The 11,628-nt window shown below is 42.0% G+C and overlaps 1 protein-coding gene and 1 long non-coding RNA gene across 2 annotated transcripts in view; both read left to right on the top strand.

Annotated features, from left to right (window-relative positions):
- Window positions 1-2,851: 2,851 nt before the first annotated feature.
- Window positions 2,852-5,560, top strand: LOC137796764 (uncharacterized). Its single transcript, XR_011078605.1, has 3 exons — window positions 2,852-2,989; window positions 3,491-3,667; window positions 5,283-5,560. It is a non-coding gene; the product is annotated as an uncharacterized lncRNA (long non-coding RNA).
- Window positions 5,561-8,278: 2,718 nt separating this feature from the next.
- The window catches only part of LOC137796371 (DNA damage-regulated autophagy modulator protein 2-like), a 4,595-nt gene continuing 1,245 nt past the window's right edge, over window positions 8,279-11,628 (top strand). The window contains exons 1-6 of the mRNA XM_068594271.1: window positions 8,279-8,534; window positions 9,568-9,751; window positions 9,997-10,064; window positions 10,268-10,410; window positions 10,513-10,690; window positions 11,390-11,472. Of these exons, the coding sequence (XP_068450372.1) occupies window positions 9,621-9,751; window positions 9,997-10,064; window positions 10,268-10,410; window positions 10,513-10,690; window positions 11,390-11,472 (603 nt within the window). The 5' untranslated portion in view covers window positions 8,279-8,534; window positions 9,568-9,620. The remainder of the gene's footprint in view (window positions 8,535-9,567; window positions 9,752-9,996; window positions 10,065-10,267; window positions 10,411-10,512; window positions 10,691-11,389; window positions 11,473-11,628) is intronic.

Raw genomic sequence — 11,628 nt, forward strand, 5'->3', positions numbered from 1 at the left:
CTTCGCTGACTTTCTCCCATGACATTTACCTGGTTGTTTAAAAAAAACTACCATAGTGACATTCCCTCCGGAGTCAAGTTCCTATTCAGTACACATAATTAAACTTCTGGAGCTCTCCTCCCTCTCTCTTCCCGTTAGCTTGCCGGTGGTTTAGCAGCTCTCGTGAGGTCTATACTTCCGCTTCACCTGCGCACGAATCCACTTAGCAGGAGTTCACTCCTCCTGCTCTTGTGTGTGTGTGCGCGTGTGTGTGTGTGCGCGTGTGCGTCTCATTTTCACACCAGGAGCTCGGAGAGAGGCGGTGAGGGGAACACTTTACCTTCCGTTTACCTGCGCGGCAGGTGAAGCGCGGCGGGAGGAGGGGGGCTCCTCCACCGGAGTCACCGGGAGGGCTCGAGAGGCCAGCGACGTCCCGTCATGCGTGTCGGCGTCCTGTTGTGCTGTGGCCGGTGTGCATTACAAGGTCTGGTGAAGAGAGACACATCCGCTGAATAGTTGTGCGCAGCAGGACTACAAAACTACAACTCAGTTGTTAAAGCCCAAAGACTTAAGTTACATAATGTGTGTCCATATCAACAGTACAAAAAAGTGGATAAAATAGGTCCCAGATTATAAAAAATAAACAAAAAGTCAAACTCGTCCTATTCATGTGGGAGATGAGGACTACTTGTATGTCAACATCCCTTTACAGCAGATGACTACTGCCCAAGTTGCGTTGCTCAATAGCGCCCCCTGTGTTTGGGAAACGGAGCTTGTTTTCATCATATCAAGTGCGCACTAAAAACGCCAGATTACTATTAAGGACCTACCGGGATCTTCGTGACGCAGCACAATGTTGTTTGACATCTGAGACACAAAACAAGCTGCGTCATCACTGGGTTGTTCATTTGTGAAGTGCGTTTTTTTTTTGGTTTGTGTTATCCAACTAGATTACGCAAACAATAGAGCAGCCCTGCGGTGCGCCAATGTGTGTGTGTGAGACCATGTTTGGAAAGTATCTTTATCTTTGCGTGTGTGTCAGATATTTCTGATAACACTAAGGTTAAAAAAACAAACTCACCACGAGGTGTTAAATAACCGTGCCAACATGAACTGCGTAACATCGTCCTCCTCTCCCACAACAGGATTACGCACTACCCATCTCCTGCGCAGCATCCTATTCCGAGCTCTTCCTCTTCGCACGCCAGCCCTGCCGCTTGCTTTGTTTACATCCTCTTTTTAAAAAGATAATAATTATCACAATATCTGGCACAACTCTCAAGTTTCAGAGAGAGCACCGTCGCCACATCTTGCCCACACCATCGCAGCGGAAATTCCCACTGGATTCCGTGTGGCTTGTCGGCTGACGCAGTTGCATTTACCTGTTGTCATGTCGATGATGAAACACTCGTGGGTTTAAAAAAAAGAAAGAGAAAAAAAGAGTTTATAAGCCGTTTCCTTCAACACGTTGTCAGCGTCCCGCTCGCCTGCAACTACGGTACTTTGTTATGTTCTTTCTTCCATTGCACTTTACACTTTTACGTAAGCGACTCTGGCTTTAATATGACCCATTCACGCAGCACTGGAGTGGTTATGAATTACACGGTGGTATTCTCGACGCGACGTACGCAGCGTGATGTCGCTCTCGCCTCGTAACAACATAAACAACTTACGTGTTCACCGCAGGCACGTTTCCCTCCCGTGCAGAAGGAGTCTCGTCTTGTTTCCCGGCATCCCGACATCTCTATTATCAATCTCGGAGCGCACGTTATCGCTGTGTATCCCTCTTAACGATTTTCCATAGCGCAACACGGCAGCCCCGCCCACGACACTCCCCTGGCCGCTGGTTGGCTGCAGAGTATTTCCTCATCGCCAAAATCACATGTGGCTGACGCATGTTTACAAACATCGGTGAAATCACATGGGCGCCGCTTTACCGTAAACCACCTCCTTTTGACGCAGCTGCCAGATGTCGTGCCGAGATGTTATTATTATTTTTTTTCAGTGGCATTATGACACAATGAAATACATGTTGTTGTTTTTTTTTTAATATATATGTATAAGGGCACAGGAAGTGCATACCACCGGTCGATGGCAATATGTGATGCACATTTAATACATGTTGTTTTTATGTATAAATACACAGAAGGTGCATCACACCACAGCCTGTTGAAGGGAAAACCTACACAATAAATATAATAGTACGTTGTATGGATTTAGAGAGTAGGAGCTTCAGGCTCATTCCAATTTGGAAGATTAATAAAGACTTATGAAAAAAAATAAAAAATGTATTTTTCTTGTTTCCTATTTCTGGGGTATAAATACATTTAAATGGGCCTAAGACCAAACATGTCACGTAATTTATACTCTGCATAAAAGTCCACCTTCTTAATTCCTGCTATGAACCTCTGGTGATTTTATAGGTGTCATAATATTCACAAAATAATGTAAGGTAGGAATTTCCATGGCCCTGTTCGTCTTGTACCTTCATCTGCAGGGTTACTATTCTTTGTATCAATAACGTGTTGTAATAAGTGATAATAATACTACTACTAATGGGTAATAGATCCAGCAATATGTGAGGTGACGAGACAAAAAAACTAAACAACGTAGTTGTAATGAAGTTTGTGTTGCAGCAGATGGCGGTGTGACACTCTTAAAAGGCTCGGGGTGTTTTGTTTCTCTTAATGTCCTTTTCAATCAACATTGAATATGTTTCTGAATCATTATAAATGGACCTTCCGTATAGATTGTATCTGGGTTATTGGCTACTGCTCAATGTGACTCAGAGCTCCTGACTCACTGCGTCACCTGAGTGTAATTTACGGTAAGTGACGTCACCAACTGCTCCACTTTAACCGTCACTTATGGTAATTGAGCCGTTACGTCACTCACGTTTTTGGCGGGCTGTCCTGCAGACTCACCCGTCTAAAAAAAAAAATCCAAGACCTCACCATGGCATGTTGTGCTTCCTCTCGTTTTAGAAACACAAACTCTCCTCGTCCTTCAGGTAAGTACAGGTGTGTTGAAACGACGGGACGTAAACCGCGTGAAAGTGAAGCAGACGTGAGTAACGTTAAAGGTATAACACACAAACCCTGTTAGCTAGAACAATGTTAGCTAGTATCATAATTAGCTGAAATCGCGAAAGACCCCAGTAGGTGGCGCCACAGTATTCATTAATTGGCGTTAATACTGCACGTGGTCAAGTTCTGCTTTACCCCAAATGAGATTATTTCTCTTCTGTCGCTTGTATTTGCACTTTGTCAATGTTTGTGAGTACTTTCATTTGATGCTACCTCATACTTCTGTTCAACACAAAAAAAGTTACTGAATTAATGTTAAACGTTTTACTTTTTTAGTATTTAAATGGAGTTAGTAGTAAGATAAATAAGAAATAAAACATGGAGGTTTTACATTGCAGCCGTGATTGTTGTGTGACAAATGAGAGACGAGACGTTGGTGTAAAAAAGCACTGACATTGAACATGTTGTTCTGTTTGTTCCTGGAGGAATAATCCTACAGCGATGGAGCGATACGGTCTTGTTCAGAGTCATCGCCGAGCTGCTGTCAGTTTACGTCGCGCTGACCTTTGACCCACTCGGCTTCGCGGCAGCTGTACGGACAGCAGACGCCTCGAGCCGACCGGACTCATCAAGTGAACCGTTACAGCCGGCACGTCTCGGCCGTCAGTGTAACATCTACTACACACACACACACACACATACACACACACATGCACTGTCCAGAGTATACACCCAAAAGGACAGGTGACCTTGTGACCGCATGTTGTATGAAATTCATTATAATTGCCGTTTTTTTTCCCCCCAAAACACTCGCTGGTATTATTACGAAGCAACATCAGTATTGTTTAACTCCTATTTTATATATAAAGGAGATCCCGATATTAACTGAAAATATACATGAATTATATTATTCCTCGTTTGTTTCGTAAAATATTAAGGTATCATATCAGTGAACCAGTTTGCAGATTTTTAGTATTTCTCATATTCACTCATTTCGTCTTCAAGCAGAAACACAAGTTTGCTTTCATGAATATTTAATATCTATTCGCACTAGGGGGAAGAAATGGATGCAGTTGAACATGTCTGTGGAAAGATATGTGCATAACAAGAGCGATCAGCAGACAATGACCCGGAGTATAAAGCTTCTTGATTATGTATGATTAATAAACCAGCAGTAAACACGCGTAGCATTGGGGTTGCAGTTGAATCCGAATCACACCACAACAGTTTTTTAGCTCTTATAGTGCTTTCACACTTTTAGTTCAGTGTGTTTCGTCCAAGCGGAAAAAGAAAGAAAAAATGCATTGTTGCATTTTAGTTTTGTAAAACTGAATGAACTTACACACAAGGCCAAGCAGAGTTGGTTACATGTAAAGCAGCTTTAAAAGCGTTACGTGTTACGACATACACGATCTGATACCGATCAATAAGACGACTTACTGAACAGATTTCACAACAGATGGGTTTATTAGTACTTTGGCTTTTGAAGGTGAGTTAAGAACGCAGGACAGTTAAAGAGCATTATGCTACTTATTTTTCTCAAAATCAATCAAAAAAAGACTTACACAGAGAGAGCATTCTCGATCATCTATCTAGGCAGTTTTATTGCAAACAAAATAGAGTTTATCTGCACAGTCCCAGTTTTCCACGGTCTGTTGGTTCAGCGAGAGGGCTCCACAGCGGTGAATCGAGCCAGGGCACGGTGATGTCTTCACATGGCTCGAGGCCTCCAGGTAACTCACGGGGTGAACGCTCACCCACAGCCAGCCGTCACCCAGGTAGCGCAGGCCGGTCCACACGCGCTCAGTCTGGGCTCCGTTGATGGCCGCCAGGGTTTCCTGCAGAGCGGCTCCAGAGGGCAGGCTGACCAGGCCTTTGTTCTGGTCGCGACAATGCTCCATGGCCTCCTCCCACGTCTTCTTTTCCTTCACCAAAAACAGGCTGCTGTTGGAACATAAGAAGTGGTGTTTTTTATCGCAGCTGTCATTGAACCAGCCTGTGTCACTCTGAACAACGCATCTTTTGTCTTCGCTTATCCCCTGGTTTGTTGCCCATTTGAAGAACGTTGCGCTTTCCCCTCGAGCCCACTTCCAGTTGTCGTTGTCGTCTTTGTGGAGACCGATCCAGACTTGATAATCGCTGAAAGAAATCAGACTCTTCAGGTCCTCGTCTTGGTAATCGTTGCTGATTGAAGTCAGATCATTGTGATGCTCCACGCAGTAGTTTCTAGCCTGTAACCACGTCATACTCTCTGTGACGTACGTATTCCACCGACAGGGGGCCGCCACGAAGAGACACGTGAGGATGAGACACTGGAGAGCACCCTTCTTCATATTGAGTTGTAGTCGAGGTTCCCTTCTGTGAAATTCTCTCCGTCTGCAGAGGGTCTTTCACGACACCTAAAGGAGCAGCAAGAAGCCGATCCCGCTGCAGGCTGTGCCGTGATGAAAATGTCCAGGAAGCCTTGGGTGCACTAATACAAAATGAGACATTCAAATAATCACAAATGGGAAGTATATTGCTTTGAATGTGTATGCAAATATTCCTGCCTCGCTCATTTAGCCAGATATATGACTTGAATGTGCTGGGGCTCTTTCTCCAGCCATTTTCCTGCAAAAGCAGCAGGACGTTTTCTTATTAAATATATCTGGTCAGATGTGACCAATCAGCAATAAATAGTTGATTCTAAATAACTTTACGTTTCCACAAATGTCTCAGACAACATGAGTGAAATGTGCACACGCCTTTTTTAAAGACACTTCCCTCTACTGTATCAGGGATCCTTTGACTTCCTGGACGCATGGCGGTAATGGCATGTTTTGAATACCGGATTTGCTTTTTTGCGATGAACATTCAGGCTTCAGTGCTTTGGCCTTTTTGCTCTTCTGCCTCAGTCAAAATATTGATTTTCATTTTGTGAGAAAACGTCGACTGAAAACCATCATTCTGACCTTGAAAACATAGAAGAGAGAGTTGTATTGTAGCCCGTGTTTAATGATATGATATTTAATTTTGAGATTGATCAAGTTTAAGTGTCTCTATTTTAATTAATTTGGTGGAGATACAATCAAGGATAGTCACAGTCATACAACACAATCTCACACAGTCACACACACACACACACACACACACACAGGGCGACTGTGACTCAGTGGTTAGAATGCCCGTCCTTCAGTCAAAGGATCGGTGGTTCAATCCCTGGCTCCGCTATTCCATGTTGTCGTGTCCTTGAGCAAGACACTTAAGGGAGTCGAGGGTTCGATAATCGGGTAAGCAACATCATATCCCCTCATAAGGCAGTCAGGACTTTGATAACATAGAGGGACGAACCCTGAATACCAACATTGGTTGTTCCTCCCTCAAGGACCTCACAGGCGTGTGGAAGGTCCCCCAGCAAGGGCCACTGAAGGGCAGGTAAGAAGAGGAGAGGCCCAAAGAAGAGTCAGATCAACAAACTCTCTGTTCGTGGACGGGTGCTCTATCAACCACCGTGTGTTTTATTTTATTTTTTTAAAACATGATATTCCATTCATGAGAGAAACTTTATTTTTATAATTCACTGTTGTTAGTTTAGTTAGTTTTCTCAGTGGCCATTGATGTAATAACACATCTATAAATGCACTATTCATAAATAATCATAATAATGACAGATAATATCGAAAATATTAAGTATATACAATATATAATAACAGTCTTTATAATATACAGTCTGTATTAAAGAGACAGTGGGTAACATATTAATATATATATGTATATGTATTTTCTGAACAGGTACTGTTCAGTAGTAAAGGTCCCTGTGAGGGACAAACCATTCCTCCTTTTGTCCTTCTTCAGTCTGTTGCTTACATTAAAGATGTATGTTAAAGACCAGCAATTGATTAACTTAATACAAAAGCAATAAGTGCTTCTCATGTTTTCAGTTCAGTTCAGTTTTTCTTCCTCAGAGATAAAAGTCCAGCCTGTGTTGGCTTGAACAAGTGCACTGAACATCATGTGATGTGAGGAAAGTTCTCCTCTTTGAGAGAAGAGTAAAGAGCCAGAAGTGATGCTGACTTAAAGCGCTCTGCCATAGTGGATCAGACCGTGGGGTCAGGTGCTTTGCGCATGCGCGATTAACTTTCAATCTGGACGCGGAAGCTGCTGGTTGCATGTGAGCGCTTTTTTTAAAAAATTGAAGCGGCTCACGGCAGCACCAGAAGCTACATAACAATACGCGCTTTCGTCAACGCTGCTTGTCGGTAAATCTACGTAAACACAGTCACACCGTCTCACACACACAACACAGTCCCGCACAGTCACACAACACAGTCTCACAATTTCACAACACATTTTTACAACTCAGTCTAGAAACAGTCAGTTTCATTGGATTTGGCTGAGAAAGGCAGGTATAGGCAGTATAGATACTTTCTGCCTTCACTATCAGTAGTTTGTGTATTCAGAATCAGAACCATTTATTTGTCAGGTGTGTTACACATGCAAAGAATTTGTCTTGGCGGGTGGTCCATAGGTAAACCAGGGGTATTCAACTAATGTTCAACAAGGTTCAGTTTGAGAAAATGTCCTCATGCAAAGGTCCGGTTCATCACAATAATGTTCAACTTGCGCTATGATTTAGTCCCCTGTGTATTGAAGTAGCCAGAAGTCCTTTCAATATCTGTATGCAGTCAACAACTGAATGTCAAATCAAATAAAGAAAAAAAGGAATAATATTTCAACAATATGTATTCTCAGTTTTCAAATTTCTCTAATAAAAAATAAATATTCTTCTCACATTTTAATTGAAAAAGGGGCTGGATTTAACAATGGAAAAAAAAACATTGGTCTTAAAATAAAGTCTTAAAATAAAGTACTCATTTTACAAAAATGAATGTAACTTAATTGTCTTTGCCCTGTAGTTTTGAATTGAGTCAATTCAGATGTCAACCAAAAAAGCCACAAGATTATATTAAATGTGTGTGAGGGACTATATGTGTTATTAAAAGCTGGAACTTGCAAATATTTGCCAACTGAATAAATAGTTTCAACTTTATCGGATTATTTTACATGGGAAGATCCTATCCACCTAAAACTATTTTACACCTTGGGCTAACAGCTAGCTAGCTAGCTAGCTAGCTAGATAGATACTTTATTTGTTAACTTTGTTATCCTCAAAATGATCCAGCTAACTCAGTAAATCAGGTACAAAGAATGTCAACTGATGACACGTTTATTTCCGGTTTGTAGTTCAGAATCGCCTGTGAGGCAGAACTCGGGACAGCAATCCCCCACGTGTTATTACGCTGGGTGACAGGCGCATGCGCGCTTCGCCGCTCTCGATTTTAACGAAGACAACCGTCCTGTGACAACTTTTCAACCGCATATATTTAATGGATGTTTTGCACACGACCCCGCTCCATTTGGAGTAAACCGACGACTGTCGACGTTGCTATTGGACGAATAGCTGAACACCAGAGTCTGGGTCAAAAAAAAGTGATTAAAGGGAGTTTTGCCGTAGCAGAAAGATTATGGTCGCTGGAGGACCCTCATAACGTGAGTTCAATTATAATCTGACTTCCTGCTAGTGCGGCTGGCTCACGTGATGTTATTAACGTATAAAACGATAAGGAAAAACAAGTTAAAAGTAGCTTCAATATCGGTCTTTCTGTTGCTATCTGGCAGAGCTAGTTAGCAGCTAACGCTAGCTGTTTATTTGTGATATTAATCAACGTATTGATCATGCATTCGTTCACCAATTCTCAAAGCTGCCCGCTAATGTAACTGTACTCTTTGTTGTATACCATTTGCATTAAATGTATTTGTTTTCTCAAGCTGTTGAGTGCGAGATAAGCAAACTTCCAGAAACAGCGTTAAATTAAGGTTATTTTTTCATTCAGTTTGGTGTGTGCCACTTCCCCATCAACGACAAATAACAGTGAAACAGCAATTTATTATAGACCTTTGTCTGACTCTTTCACTTCCTCAGTGAGATCACGGGACGTCTCTATACAGTTAGAGTTGATCACTGCAACGTTACTGCAACAATAATATCATTGTTAAGGTAAATGAACATGGAGGCACTTTTTAGGTTCATTTAGGATTAATTTAGCCTCTCAGGAACTCGCATGAACCGGTAAAGTAATTAATATTTATTAGTCTAATCTGTCCAAGTCTCTAATAACCGGTGGTATTATAATTGATGCGATGTGACAGATCAGGATATTAAACCTCAGGAGCTCAAAAGCATAAAACTTTTTAAATGGAGAAAGCGGGAACTTGCAAATATTTGTCAACTGAATAAGCAGTTTTAACTTTATCAGATTATTTTAGATAGGAAGATCCTATTCACCTAAAACTCTTTCACACCGGGGATAACAAGACATATAAGTTGGATGTTTCTAGCATTTAGAAACCGAAAATAAATATTAAGATCAGCATCGATAATACATTTGGTCATTTAGTCGTTATTTTATTTGTGGCATGTTCTGAGGCAGCCGGAGAAGGAGGAGGATGATGATGATGATGATGATGATGATGGCTGCTGTGTATAACTATGTGTGTGTTTGTTTGTTTTGTTTTCGTAAAGGCCATAGTGAACCAACAAAACACACACACACAGACACACACAGAGAGGAGATCATGTGGTGGTTCCAGCAGGGTCTGTGCTTCCTGCCCGCAGCGCTGGTTGTCTGGACGGCGGCGTCCTTCGTCTTCGCTTACATCACAGCGGTGGTGCTGAGACACGTGGATCCTCTGGTGCCTTACATCAGGTCTGAGTCTGGTCACACACACACACACACACACACACACACACTGTCTCCATTGAGTAAATCAAATAAATAACATTTTGTTCAGTCAAACAAATATCATAAATAGTTAAAAATCCGCATTGCTGTTTCCTAGCCCCTTAGTTACTCCTTCAGTTGTCTTTATTTGGGGACTGATGGCAATATACCAGTTTAACCAGTAAATTATCACTGAACTTCTCTTGAATACACTTTGTTTTGTGTTGCAGCGACACAGGAACGATGGCACCAGAAAGGTGTGTGTTCGGCATCATGCTGGATGTCTCCGCTTTTTTAGGTAACACACACACACACTCTTCTGGATTTTTGTTGTAAATTTGTATCAGATCAAACAATATTCAATACTACATTTAATTTGTATAGCGCTTTAAAAAGGTACTCAAGGCACGTAAAGGCGTCACTCTGGGGTTTCTCACTCCTTTATGACATTTTAAGATCAATGCATTCTTTAAGGAAGTGTGCGTGCGTGCGTGTGTGTAGGTATGGCCACAGTGTACGTGCGTTACAAACAGGTGGAGGCTCTGACAGGTGAAGACGAGCTCAAGCTGAACAGACTGAACCGCTTCGGGCTGCTGCTTGGCCTGATCAGCTCTTTCGGGATGGCAGTGGTCGCAAACTTCCAGGTGAGCGCCGCTGGTTCTGGATCAGTTCTCACCTGTACAGGTGTGTCAAGTGTTGAAACATGCCGGCAGTGAATCCGTGTGTGTGTGTGTGTGTCAGCGCAGAAGACCACGCTGTTCTCCATGCACCTGGTGGGGGCGGCGCTGACCTTCGGGGTCGGCGCTCTCTACATCCTGGTCCAGACGCTGCTCTCGATGCGCATGCAGCCCCACGTACACAGCAGAACAACGTACCTGGTCCGGCTCGGCGTCGGGCTCTGGACTCTGAGCAGCATCATCATCAGTATCCTTCATCACGGCGACAGAGCCGAGTGGTTAAGTTCAGATTAAAGGAAGCTCAAAGTGACGACTCTCGTTCTCGGCTCCAAACATTCACTACTGATACAGGAGCTTTTTGTAATTAATTTTTTTATCATGCTGGTGGAAATGTGATTTTATACAGTGTTGAGTACATTAACAATGTAACTAGATTTATCCATAAATAATAGGAAACTTTCAATTATTTTCAGAAAGTTTAACATTTTGAGATACTGAGTCATTATTTTCAGATCCAACTCTTTATTTTAAGATAGAAAGTCTTGATATACGTCTTTATTTCAAGATACAAAACTCATTATTTTGAGTTATAAAGTCTTTATTTTGAGATACTAACTCAGTACTTCGAGTTATAAAGTCTTCATTTTGAGATGCAAAACTCGTTATTTTGAGTTAGTCTTTATTTTGTCTTAATTTAAGATACTTCCTCATTCATTTAAGATACTATCTCTATCTTTTATTTTGAGTTGTCCATACTCATAATATCTTGAAGGATAATTATTTTTCTTTTGTAAAATGGAAACACCGTTCAGAAGTTTACGTAGACAAAACAAGGCAGCAAAACTTGCGCGTCGTAAATATTCAGAATCAGAACAGCGACTGCGTATTGAAACACATTTTATGAACGTGTGTCTCAGCGCTGTGATCCTTAACGGCTTCCTGCCAGTGTTCGTGTCGTCAGTCATCATGTACAGCAGTCTGCCGGGAGTGGACGTAGCTCACAAACTGCACTGGACTCCTGGAGAGACGGTCGGTTTTGCGGCATTAGAGCTGAATTCTTCTTTTTATATACTCGCACTGATATGATATCCATATCAGATGTTTTCTAATCTCAAGAACGTTATCTAAATAATAATAATTACACATTTTTGGTTAGTAAACGCAGCTCTCAGCAGCTTGTCATAG

Source organism: Clinocottus analis, unplaced genomic scaffold (genome assembly GCF_023055335.1).
Source record: "Clinocottus analis isolate CAN_PGR_092001 unplaced genomic scaffold, fCliAna1.0.p SCAF_3, whole genome shotgun sequence".
Classification (NCBI taxonomy): Eukaryota; Metazoa; Chordata; class Actinopteri; order Perciformes; family Cottidae; genus Clinocottus; species Clinocottus analis.